Source organism: Tigriopus californicus, chromosome 4, assembly GCF_007210705.1.
Source record: "Tigriopus californicus strain San Diego chromosome 4, Tcal_SD_v2.1, whole genome shotgun sequence".
Classification (NCBI taxonomy): domain Eukaryota; kingdom Metazoa; phylum Arthropoda; class Copepoda; order Harpacticoida; family Harpacticidae; genus Tigriopus; species Tigriopus californicus.
Window position 1 is genome coordinate 5,673,908 of NC_081443.1, and position 13,723 is coordinate 5,687,630.

At 45.7% G+C, this 13,723-nt stretch overlaps 1 protein-coding gene across 1 annotated transcript in view; it reads left to right on the top strand.

Annotated features, from left to right (window-relative positions):
- Positions 1-13,723, top strand: part of LOC131879130 (protein dead ringer homolog) — a 48,087-nt gene that overhangs the window by 15,396 nt on the left and 18,968 nt on the right. The window contains exon 4 of the mRNA XM_059225360.1: positions 9,795-9,867. Coding sequence (XP_059081343.1) covers positions 9,795-9,867 — 73 coding nt within the window. The remainder of the gene's footprint in view (positions 1-9,794; positions 9,868-13,723) is intronic.

The following is a 13,723-nucleotide window of genomic DNA, read 5'->3' on the forward strand; positions in this document are numbered from 1 at the left end:
TGTTGATAGTGAAGATGAAATTGTCCGGAAAAAATAGCTCATTCCCCAAATACGACCTCGGCAGACTTGTCCTAACCTTGCTATATATTATGAACGACGTGGTGCTGCCTATTCTTTCGCTTGTTGGAAGTGATATGTGCGTGCGTGTGTGCCTGCTGTGCGGCTCGAATTTCCCTTTGCCCAGCAGAACGGGTAGAGAGTTAATTGCTCAGCATGTCAATAAATCAATTGTGGAATCGACATTGGGCACTTTACGTTGGAAATCATTATTTTGCCCATCTATCACCTCTCGAATCTGCATTCCATTCCATGCCAAATTAGGAGAACAACCACCCTGAGATCAACCGAGCCCTTGACACTCTGGATCGTCAGGAAATGGGTGGGATGTGAAACATGCAGTTACTAACGTAAAGACAAGGATGAGGAGAGGGGTTCAACGTGGTCCTCTGGATAGATTGGCACTTGAGAGGGCGGGATGAGGGAGATGGACCTGAAGGAGACGCAAACTGTTGGGATAATGCTGCAAATTGCAAATTTTGTCTATCCCCGAGTGTTGTTTTGCCATAGTAGTTAGTTAGTAGTTAGTAGTAGTAGTAGTAGTAGTGTTGTGTTGTTGTTGTTTCATGTTGCTGTAAAGCAGTATTAAGTGCATTTTAGTTGAGTCTCCGCCCCATCATGCCAGACAACTGAATGTTTTAATGGGTGTTGTTAATAGTTACATCGTTACTCGTAATAAGCCAGAGCCAACCTCACCACAGCTTACCTGTACAGTACGTACCTAGCTAGTATGTATGTATGTATGTGTGTACTAGAGAGAGAAAGAGGAGAGCTGCCTACCTCCTCATCACTACGCAAAGGGTGTTTCGGGTGGGGGACTCGCTAAATGTCGGCGAATAACTAGACTCAACTTGCATCCTCGCATTCATGCCTCTTTGATCTCGAAGAGATCTACTCGGAGATAAGTGTGGTCTTGGGTTGACTTTAGTTGTCTCGGTGGGCGGGGATCAAACCAAATGTTTTGGCTGAGATGTTCCTGTGCACTTGAAAACCTTAGGTCTGAACGTTTTGGCACTTCTTTGGGTGTAGCTCTCTTTGACAATTATCTTCCGTTTACTTTCGTCTAGATCGCCCTGACGTTTTTTCCACTTTCAATTTCTGGTTCTGCAAAAACAGGCTTTGTGCATTTCGTCAAAATATGCGACAATAATGTGCGCCATCCAAGCGGTGCCGTTCTTCAAGTAGGGATTAGCTCGTGCTAAGATGCATTTCTTTGGAGAACGATGCTAAAATAAACGTCGTTGTCTTTTTGGAAGAAATTAATTGACCAAAATTACCTCGGGTCAACATGACCGCAAACATTCACTTGAAACTACCACGATGTTGTTGTTGTTGTTGTTATTGGTGCAGCAAAAAACGAGAAGAAAGTACTCGTAAGGTATGGCCAGCAGCCAGCATTTTTTGAGGGTTAGGTGGTCTGAATGAGACGCGGTAGACCTTTATTGTATAGGGTACGATGTATGCTTGCAATGTATGCTTATGTCCATGTTCAGCATAACATCCATGTACATATATTGAGGTGCTTGGCATGGTGCGTTTAGCCAAGTGTGGTGTCCAGGTTGACACAATAGTGAAGGCACGTCGTTTGTCATTCCATGTGCAAAGTACACGTCCACACACGATTCCTTCTACATGTTCGATCGTCACACGTTCAAGAAGTCCGACGAAAATTGAGCCTTATGTCTTGACCCCCTCAGATGCTTAGGTGCTGCACATCAATCCCGAAGATGCTTAGGCAGATCTAGGAAATGAATGCTTTGGTAATCTCCGAGTACTTTGTTGTGCTAATGCCTCACATCCAATCAACAATCCATGTCATATCTACTGGAGCGATGCCAAATATTAGAAGTCTCATCGGATATTGTCATCTATCTTGGGATGGAATCCTCCAGGGCCTTGAGCGATCTCCTGGGCCCCTAATATTTTCAGTTGCCATTAGTAAGTAGGTCGGGGCTAGCGTACAAGAAATTACTACAACGAAGTGAAGCTCCTTTATGTCTTGGCAGTGTCTATTCGCACTTGATTCACATTTTCATCGCCGTAAAGACTTATGGGAGGAGATGTGCCAGTCAATTATTTTTGTTAGCACTCGGTGAGCTTGACAAAGGTGAATTTTTTCTCTCGTATGTGTGGAAAGACTATTTGTCGTTCTCAAGAGTCGTGGAAATATCTCGTTAAGATTCAAATCGATAATCATTCTTCCCCCCCCCCTTCCTTCATCCCTCCTTATTATCTATCCATGTGTCGTTGCTCCTTTCTTGCTCTCGTTCGTCCCTTAAAGAAAACCTGTTCTAATTGTTTATATCTCCCTCCTTGAGAGATGAATGCAAATCAGAGGTCTGTTAAATGAGTGAAAAATGGAAATCTACCTTCAGGGCACGCTCAATCTTTCCCAATCTAAAGAGCACTCACTCACTCACTCACTCACTCACTCACTCACTCACTCACTCACTCACTCACTCACTCATTCGCTCGCCCAAGTTCACGATGCCTCTTCTTGGGGTTCGTAATACTTAAGTCAATGGGCAGAGAACGGCCCACGATGGCCCACATATTTGTGTAAAGTCAATGAGATCCAGGCATCTTGTCATCTCATGGTGGCTGGCTGACAATATGCGTACGCCAGATTCGATATCGTTTGCACGTACTACTTGTACGTAATAGAGTTTGGGTTGCAGCGAGGTACTGCATATAAGCGAAGTGATCTCATAGGACATTGTTCGCCCAATCAACTGTCTTAGGTGTTCATTCACTGAGATGAAAGCACCAAGATCATTGGACAGACAACAATGGCCTAATTTCAGATTCCTGTCCACTTTTGTTTGTTGGGTAGCGCAGATCGCTCACCCGCCCAGAAATACACTACGTATATAGTATGCCTACATCTCGCCAGCAGTTGGAGATGGAATGGTCCATTGTGTTGACACGCCATTGCATTCAAATCTTTCTTTGAATGCCGCTGACAACTATTTTGGACAGTGCTGGACTCAATCAAGGGGGAAACGGCCTGTCTTGTCATGGCTATACATAGTGTAAGTATGTGCGGTATATGTACAATGTAAATGAAATAGGGCTCTTCCTCCGTCCTTGTCTTTGGGCCTGCTCCTCGATGCAGTTAATGTGTAAATACATACAGTAGGAAGAGAGTAGCTAGCGTCACAAGAAAGTATGCGCGGTAGTTCAAGTTTTGGACGAGATGAATTGCCATCGGTTTCTCTGTCCATATCAGAAGCAGTCGACCTGCGCATACGTACGTGCTTTAAGTAGCCACTTCATTCACCTTGGCCACGGATGAACGTGCAGGCAGGCAGTAGGAGCTCCATATCATGCTCCGCATTCTTCCACTTGATGTATTGTTCAGATTTTCGATCTAATTCGAGTGGCCCAAAGGCACAGGAATGAAGAGGCCACGAGGGCCAGTGGGAAAGTTTGGAGACAATTCCGCAAACTTACTTCGACCGACCCGAGGGTAGAAACTCCATCATAAGGAGCGAGTCGCTTTTTTCCGTTGACTGACTGACTGACTGACTGACTGACTGGACAAGACATGACATCCAAGCCACGAGAACAACAAACCATCCCAGGATTGGTAGTAAGGTATTACACAGATTGAAAACCCATACTCCCTCGATGGTTTGTGGGTAGGGTGGCTCTGAGTTGTGGCTTATTCTCGTCTTTCCTTGTCATACTCCTCCGGCTTCCCCACGATGTTGCGGCTATTAATTACAAGCTTGCATGATGTCGCCGTTGGAAACTCAAACAGAAAGAAATGCCCAAATCCCGCCCAGCCATGAGTCAGTCAGAGAAACAAACGCGCTTTCGGAGACGAGCATACCTACCCACCAACCCACCCAGATTCAGAGCAAAGGAAAATGGATGGGGTACAGGGGAGGTCACCTCTACCCATGGTTTATCGATTCATCATATCAGTTGAGAATCGCATGTCTTTGGATTTCCAATCGGGATTCTTCAGATGTACTAGTGTGTGTTTGCGTTTGAGTTTACCAACAGAGGAAGGGGAGGTTCAACACTCGTACTACGTACAGGATACCTACTACATCTGATATTGGCAATGGCGGGTGGAAAACATTTTAAAAAAGACAGCGGTTCGTTCGGGAAACGGCTGCTCGCTCGGCAGGCTGCTAAAAATGTGGTCAGTGGAGGAGGTTTTTGTCCGGTTCTTTTGTCGTGAGGGAGCTTTTCTTTCTCAAAGAATGGAAAAACCAAGATTATTTCGGATTTGTCGAAATAGAAGAACCTAGTGATTATCACGCATGGGTGATCTCTCCAATTCTTGATTTGATGTCTTCTTCATATTTTCCTCCGCCGAATCAGAGTTTGCTTGAGAACCTTTCACGTTCCACGCCAGTCCCTCAAATTAGGTTAAACCACCCTACTCTTACTATATGATGAGTTACTGAGTGAGTGAGTGCGTGCGTGTGCGGTTCCCCCGACGAAAAAGTGCCCTGATGGTCGGGATTTGTGTGTGTGTGTGCCTATGTTTGCCACGAGGTGGTATGTACTTATCGTCTTCGCGAGCAAACAACAGTCTGACTAATAGCATTAAAAAGCTTCTTCATCAGTTGAGTACCAAAAAGATTCTCAGAGCCAAGTCGACGAGTATACGAATTTACACTCTCAGGCGAAGGTGGCGTCGTCTTCAGTCCAATATGAAACTTAATGGAACGGTAGAACCAGATCAGCCGAGAACAAGGAAGGCACTCGCAGGTATTGCCTTCCTCTCAATGGCAAACTTTTTCCAGGGACCTTTTTTTAGATTAAGCTCCCAGAAGTGGAGGCTGGGAATTGGGAACAACGGGAACAAATCCAATCTACCTGCACAACTATGAAGTCGCACAAGAAAAGGATGAACATGGCCAGCATGAGGATTTAGTTTCCAACAATCTATCCTCGAGTATACATACTCCACTAGATGGGGGACTGCCGCTCTTCACTGAGAGACCTGATAGTTGTTTGAGCTGTCGGAGCAATGAGCGGCGACCAATGCCCTAGTGCTTTTGTTAGAAACAAGGAAAACTGAGATGGGTGGAAAGGAGACATACACTGTACATTTCGAATGGAGCCAGGAAGTGACCTTAGTCTACCGTAATAGCTTCAAGGAAAATTTGCTTACACATATTGGTGCCAATATGTTACCTCTTGGTTGAAAAAAGTCAATATGGGTTTTGGACTCGCTCCAATATTTCAAGTCAAATAGTCCTTTTCAGACGCATTTTTGTCATTTTCCATTGAATCGTCGTTTTCATGGTGTCGAGCTTTCTTGGGGTATCTTCCACATGTTGAGAGCAGTATCCAACTCACTTTGGAATCGTTCCCTTTGGCTGAGCCTCAATTTGGGATGAGATGCCCGGCCCTGGTTTTGAGAAGATGGCACAAAAAGCCTTCAATACGAAAACGTAATGGCTTTTCTTCGGCTTAGATGGATCTTCTAATGGAACGCGGATGAAAGAAGCAGATTTACACTCTTATTTGGAGGCAATACCTCCAAGAAAGGTCTGCCAAACCCGGGATTTGAAAGAGTTTCCTTTCTAATGACGAAGTGCCGTTTTGACCTGAGATCCTCCGACACGAGTGTTCCAATGAGGAGAATAAGATTTTCTGCAAACCTTACAAACTTAGTGCAAGGAGTATCAGTGCATACATATAGCGAGCACATCTATGCACATCGTGTGGTGCAGACTGTGCACAGTGCATCCACTCACTGTAAGTCATTTCCCAGAGTTGGCCGAGAAAAGGATTGAACATAATTTGTCCGAAATAGACCATCAATCTCTGTTCTTTCCTTTTCCATCAACACATATCCTTACATTAGCTTCATGAGGCAACACAGGAAATGAAGCCGAGAGTGCCATCCACTGCCTGGGTCCCGACCAGGCAGTGGATGGCACTCCTGACTCCCAAGGCCCGGTACCCGTCGTTACTCTCGATCATTGACTTGACAAGGCACCCTCCGGACTGAACAAAGTCGAAGAAATATAAACTACAGAAAGAACGTAAATCTTTGTACACAGTAGACGTTGTTATGAGGTTAAAGACGAAAAGAACAAGACGGATTGATTAGGTTAATTTTCTCATATTCAAATGAAGAGTAATTCGAGAGTGATGTCGTTTTTGTTGTGTCTGATTCCCTCAGCTGGACTCTCATGGACCACTGATTTCTGGATCGAGAAATACCTAACGTGTGAGAGCCCCATGGCCCAGCCGTGCCCACGTGACAATGAAAAGGAATGAAGCCGTCAATCCCGTATCTCGAGTCCCCCTCGTTGGCTGGCCTCGTCGACAGCTCGTCATTGATGATTCAAGCTGTCGACAGGACTCAGGATGGCTCTAGTTACGAGAGATTTATAGAATAAAACCCTTCCCAAATATTCGAGAGACAGAACATAATGCTGAAATTGTCTGGTAGACGGATTAATGACCTGGTTGGGTCGGAATCAATTTCCTTTCGTCTCTATGAAATTTGACATGGTTGATACTGTGGACTGTGGAATATCCTTCGGCTGATTATGAAGCGTCCCAGGCGTCCCTTCAAACGGGAGGAAAAGAAACTGAGGCTCAGTCATGGGGCATGATGGGTTGGCTGGCTGGCTGGCTGGCTGGCTGGCTGGCTGGCTGGCTGGTTTACTTTTAAGCCCCTGAAAAAATGCCGTGTTCATCCAAGTCCCAACGATTCATAAACGGTTACACGACATACAGTACATACTCACTGTACGTAGAACGTCCGAGGCACTTGAATTGGTGTGCCACGGGAGTAACTTGCACAAGGGCTAAACCATAATTGGGATTGCTTGCCATTCCCTGTGGCAGATTTTTAGCAAAAATTGTCTTGTCCATCATAGGTAATAATAGGAGCACAGGCAGTAGCTAGATGGAGTGGTGTCCGTAAGAGCCTCTGTTGGCTGCTTTTTTTGGGTTGCTTTACCCCTCATGTGTCTAGTCTAACTTTCCTAGGTTTGCGAACCCCGAGAATGGTAGCGCCCACTAGAAGTGGACTAACACGTACGTCATGTGCCTCATGAGTCGTCTGACCTGGCTTAGCTGGCGGAGACGAAGCAGCGTGGAGGCTTTATCTTGAAAATAGAAACAACACTTTGAGAACACTCCTCATGAGCCTGAAGGGACGCTCGAATTGTTTTGAGTATGTTAGTGGCCCTCCCGTTTTTTTCTCATTTAATAATGCCTTGATGATGCGAATAAACAGAGCTTGGACGGGAGACGTAGGGAAGATGCCACTTTTTTGTGTCTAGTGTACGTGCGTGTGTGTGTGTGTGTACGTTGATGCTCAGTACAAGTGGGTATTCGGAATAGGAGCTTCCTCTCCAGGGGCGTTTTTGACAGGCACGTCAAGCTTATACACGTTATTAGAGGAGTAGGACAGTGAGCGGATTGGGCTACTTGGTCAACCTCACAAACCCATGAATGCCGGGTGGAAGCCGACATGTGCTGGAATTATCCTCCCATATCCACATAAGCACACATACACACAAATACACCTCGAAGGCTTTTCTCGGTAGTTGAAATAACACCACATTTAGAGGACTTCCAAGCCGCAAGATAGATGGTTTTTAGCTTTGTCTTTATGGTTTTCATGTTGAATACCAAAGAAAATGGGCCTCGGTTGGGAGGCAAATTTATTGAAGTGCTTTTGTGGACACAGCCGCTTTGTATCCTTTGTTGCCCAACAAATATGGAAAAGTACGTCCAGAATGCTTGGCTGCTACCCCCACGAGGGCCCCCGATCCTCCTCAATCCATCATGGACTTGCCTACCTCGTGTCGAGTTCAACCCGCTCTGTAGTCGCCCTCCAAACATGTCAGTCCCCTCCCCTCGCTCGATTTGATGTCGTTTGATTCGAGCCTTCTGACCAATCACGAGCCTCCTGGCCCCACTTGATAGGCGTTGATATAAAGTGCCCTCAGCATCACCACCTCCATCAAGCTCCCTCCTTACGAGCTTAATCGTAGCAGTCGAGGAGCTCTTCGCCTTCTCTCTCTTCTCTTTCTGCGGGATGTTTGCTTACAAGCACCCCTTGTCGACCGGATCGACGCTCTCCCACACATAGTACATGCACGCACGCATACACGCAGGGACGGACTCGATTTCGGGTCTCGTTCGCTCGATCCTTGGGTGAGCAGGCAGTTGAGGATCAGAGTGGTTATTTCCTCCAGCCTATGGATTGTAGAAGTCCACTCGATTGGAGGGGAGCTGTTTTGATCGCCATACTCATATCAAATCATGCCAGTGTCAGATGGGAGGCGATTCAGGGCGACGATCCTCTTCGTCTGGCCCTTGGATTGGCCTGCCATATTGTTGCTCTGGTTTATTAAAATCATGCACTCCGTGCCGATCGCATTTGGCCCTACGTTGTCAAAGTACTGGAGCATGGGATGGGAAGATGTGGGATATGAGAGGGGGAAAGAGTCGACTCATTTTCTTTCTGGCCATGCAAGCCCACTTTATCATCAATATCTAGGTTCAAAGTAGGTGCTGTATATGCCTGTTTGCTGCTGCTATTTTTGTTGTTGTTGTTGTTTTCTCCGTCGTATTAGCATTCAGCAGCGCATTGGTGCAATCAGAGGTTGGGGACCAGAAATGTATTGTGGACTCTTTCCCATTGCTCCAGGAAGGTTTTACTGATACGCTGGTACTAGATGTTCGAACGTACATACGTAACGGGTAGCTTGGTGTGTCGCTGTTCAGCTTGGTGGCAGGCTCGCCTTGTATATGCACTGTATTAGAAAAAGTGCCAATGCATATCAATGGGATCGCCATGGCACGATTCGATATGACCCAGCTTTGGTGGAGATTGCTCTCCCTTCTCTTTGCCTTGGCCTCTCCTGTTCTTGTACTCTGAATATGGGCAGATTATAGATACTCGACAACGATATGCAGAAAGTTACCACCAGCAAATGTTGGAAGCCCTCCCTCTACTCAGTTAAGTTTGAGTCTTACTTCCCCCCTCCACCCCTCGGAGGACCAAAAAAAGAGAATCAATCCAACCATATTGAAATGGGATTTGTGGTGGATGAGAATGGCACGATGAACCGTTGCTATGGGATGTCTTGTCTGCCCAATTGGTATGGATGTGGCATGGGATGATTGACTTGAAGCGTGGCGCGGTTTGGTTCGCACCATCCGGGTGGATTTCTGATTGGGGATTCTTTCTGATGCTTGATACGGCGTCAAACATATCGTATGTAAGGAGATGATTCGACGGGATGAGACCTGGTTGGGTCTAAATATTCCGCCTTCGAGAATGATTCCCGACTCTAGCCTCATTTATAATACTCAAAGAAGGTGCTTAAATGAGGCCCTTTGTCTTCAATAATCGTCCAATCATGATCAAAGCGACGACGAACAACGGTGCGACTCGTCGTCTTCTTGAATGGAGCAGCAAACAAAGCTCGCCTTGTTTCTCACTCTCAGCACTCCAATCAATCTCATCACATACTTAACCCTTTGGAGTAGCAGCACTTTTCAACCACGTATGTGCTAGCTAGCTAACTAGCTAGCTGGTATGCAGCAGACATGATTATCGTCGTCCACATCGTTGCTTCGTTTCTTCTTCCCCTTATGGGGCGATACAATACATGGACGACGACCTACTATACGTACAGTGGGTATACCTAAGCATCCTGTCGGTCCTTAGCTATCATGAGAATTAAGAATTCAAACCGTTTTTATGATACAGGTCTCTCTCTTTGTTTTTCTTTCAGTTATACGAGCTATCAGACGATTCAAAGAGAAAGGACTTTCTCGATGACCTATTCGCTTTTATGCAAAAGAGGGGTAAGAGCATCACCATTAGTACTACCATCATCTTTGGCGTTATCATACCGGTCGTGTCGCTTTGTTTTTTAATTTCGCCGATCCACGAGCTCGTTAAGGCGATCCCACAAAACTTCGAGTGTCTGCTGAATCGAACCTCCTCACTTCAGAGGAACCTTGCACACGTCAAACATAATCGAAGACGAAATTGAGCCTGTCCTGTCCATACTTTGTTACTAAGAGATGTGAATTTGAACCTTTATTCGGATTGTTAACCTTGAGAACCCTGTGCAATGGCGATGGTCATTCTTTTCTCTGCCTTACCCGATGACTTCATCTGTCATCAGAGGAAATGGAGCAAAGGTACTCGAGTTTCCTCGCGACTTTTTTGTCGGCCAACTTGAAGGAAACATGAGCCATCATGTTATTCTTGTCTCGTACAAACGATAGATTAAAACAATGCAGTCCACACTTGGCTTGGATTTCCTTCGTAATTTAATCATTTAATCGCAACTGATAAATCTACTTTCCACCTCCTACCGTATAGGACCGGATAGTAATATTAGGACCATCACGACTGAATTTTCCAATGCTCAGGCTGTAATTTTGCATGTTAGTCCAATTTGAGCCTTCCAATAGAGTTGTCATCTTTTTTTTCCAAGAACACTCTCCAGTTGTTTGGCTTCCAAAGGATTCTAAGTTGCTTTTTTTCTCAGGGGGCTGAGTGAAAAGTGACTTATTTATAGCCAGGCTAATGAGGAGACAGATAAGGACTTTGTCGGGGCCAGAAAAAAAAGAATGAACCTTCAAGCCCACTTGCCCTTGATCCCAAGCATGATGATCACTTGAGCCGAAGGAAGGGTCTGGCTTGAATCCTGAAAGCGCTTTTATGTGCCAATTAAGATTGACACAGATCATTGGGACGTAGTCATATTCTCGTAGTTTGTAGTTCAAGCCAAGTAGTTGAGCAAACACCTCCCTGTTCATGGTCATCATGAATGTACTTGGAATTCGTCGTTTGTCCAGGGGACACAAGAGTGGATTGACAGTCCAACCAACTGCTCCAAGATCGTTGTGGAGTTGGCAGTGGCCAAGATCTGTCTGGCCATTAATTTTGGCTCAAGCAATGAAGAAGAGTAAGAAGAGTAAGAACAAGAAAGAAAACAAGAACATTGATGAAGCCGGGATTGAACGAAAGAGCAACGACGAGACTATGAGCTGGTCTGAAGGTTATGCGAAATTTCTGAACCGAGGAAGAGCATCAGATTGGAGCTTCTGGCACTCATTACTATCCTCTTTTCTCCTTGCACAATATGCAGCATTTATTGGTCGAGCTGGTGGCCAAATTTAAACTTAGCACTTATGGCGAGTCCTCAGCCTGCCTACCGCCTGCTAGTGTTGAGTGAGTGAGTGAGCGAGCGAGTCAGTTAGTCAGTGACTGGTCAGTCAGATCAGGGGTCTGTCCCAACTCTGTACATCTGCTCGATTTCTGACATGACCCTATGGACATTATATGTCTTTCTTTTCTCATATAAACCGCCTCCTCAGGATGAGACGAGCTTGAAGTGGCTTGCCGCACATACAGTATAGCACAGAAGGCAGTAGGCTTAGGAACCGACCGGGTGCTACTGCTCACATAACGGCAACAACAACAACAACAACATCAGCAAAATCTCCAACAACTGATCGGTTTCAAGCTGAGTAATGTTCTTCTTTCAAGCGTGGCCCGACAGGCAAACCTAGGATTCCAAAGTAATGCCATTTCAAACTCTGGTTGGGAGGGCCCTCTTCAAGGAGAGATTACTCGAGTTCAGGATGAGTCAATGAGCCTTAGAAACATTCTCTAATAGCCTGAAGAAAGTTCGTGATTTTCTAGCTCCCCAATATGGGTGCCTATTCGCTCTTTTCTGGTGCTTGCAACACATCCTCACTGGCCGTCTGTGTATTAAGATGGTGAGCATAGGCGAAGCTCTCCAGATTTTGGTGATCTCATTGTCGTTATTGTCGTCCAAGTATCCGCCTGGTTTGAATAACTGGTGCTCAAGCCATTGAGCTCCTCCTCGTCGTCCTCACGGTCATCGTTGAGCTTGGGTGTTGTGATTAATTGTTTTATTGCACGCCTCTCGGCAGGCTGAAACACACTCTGATTGACCGCTTGTAAAGATGTCTTGGATTAAAAACCTATTTTAGGGAGCTCAGCCTGAAGGAATGCGAGTCCCATTGGCCTGAGAAGTCTTTCGAGCCAATGCATCTCCCCGTCCATCCATCCATCCATCCATTTGCCCTTCTATCTATCCATCCGTTTATCGGGCCATCCTTTCCTTGCAGCCCAATCGACTTGTTTCACCCCCAGGGAGACAGAATCTTGACAGTTTGTGTTCCTAAAATCCACGTCATACTGTTTGGTGCAATCGGTTCAATGACAACTTGAAATAGTGATAAAAGCTTTACCTCTATTTAAGCCTGCCTTCTATTTATTACTTGCCTGTAGTTGTAGCATGTGTTTATGCAACCCAAAAGACACTTGGAGCCTTCTACTGAGCACCCTGGTGGTCAATGGCGTTGGGCTTAATCAGTTTAAGAAAAGGCGACAAAGCGGAAAGTTTGGCTTTGAGGACGGGGATGAAAGGGGAAAACGATGAGCCATAAAGTTAGGAAACATGACAAAAAGCGCATGAAGCGCAACCTTAACAATGCTTGACAACGATCTGGTGTCTGGTGCAATATTGCCCCACCAAGCCTCGTAACTATGATACATACATAGATAGGTCTTTCCCAACGACAAACGAAATATTGGACACCCCAATAAAATTTCGATCCCACCAAACGTGGCGAGTCATTTTGCTCAAATCAGTCAAAAGGGGTAAAGAATCTTGCTCGAGTTACCCAATGCAAAACGAGTGCTGTCAACCACTTTGACCGGTGGTGGAGCTTTAACCGGTGGGAACGTTGAGAGTCGATGGGACTATTTTCATGCCTCCCATAAACCCTATCTTGATCCTGTATCAGAACGCCCATGCAGGATTCATCACTAACTACTACTTCAGCAGCATTTTCTTGTCCTGGCTATTCTAGAACTAGTTGTACTGCATCATGAGTTTACGCCATCCTAAATAAGCAAGTAAGCAAGCAAGCAAGCAAGCAAGCATTTCCCACTTCCAACGGGCTTCAGACCTGGCTGATTTGAGCCTCTTAAGGGAGACGACCGACGATTACCATCGACACTTCTCAAGTATTTGCATTGCCTTGAATACTTCATTCAAGATAGTGGGAGACATTCTCCGGCAAAGCACTGTTATAAATTGATAAGCCTATTGAAGGAACCCATCGTCTCAGGTCGAATATACCTGGCAACCCCGAGAACAAGCCTTGTCCGAATGAAATCCAAAACCACCCACCTGCCTTCTCAATAATATCTCTGAATGGTAATTACCACAGTGATGGTCCAACACACCTTTTGAGAGCATGTCCAAAAATGTTGTACACTTAAGGAGGTGCACCACCTTGAGAGAGCCCTGCTGTCGTAGTCGATCGAGCTGGCTATTGGGTCATTATTCTTGCGATCGGTATTTATTACAAGTAGTGTCTTGGGCCCACCAGTGCTCGTATTGGTTCCCAGGCTTTTCCGCTTTGACCACCGGGCAATTCACCCCATCAAACGTATGAACGACGAGAAGTCTCGACACCACCACCACCGCCCTTAGAGGTTCAGGCCAACAAGCCAACCGATATGGCACACCATCCACCATTTCATGGATGCTTCATGCCCGTGGTGGGAATACTTGTAAAACATTGTTCGTGCGTTGGTTTCGTTCGTTCGTTCGTTTGTTCGTTCACTCACTAAGTACGGAAGGGTATGGAATTCAAGATTGACATT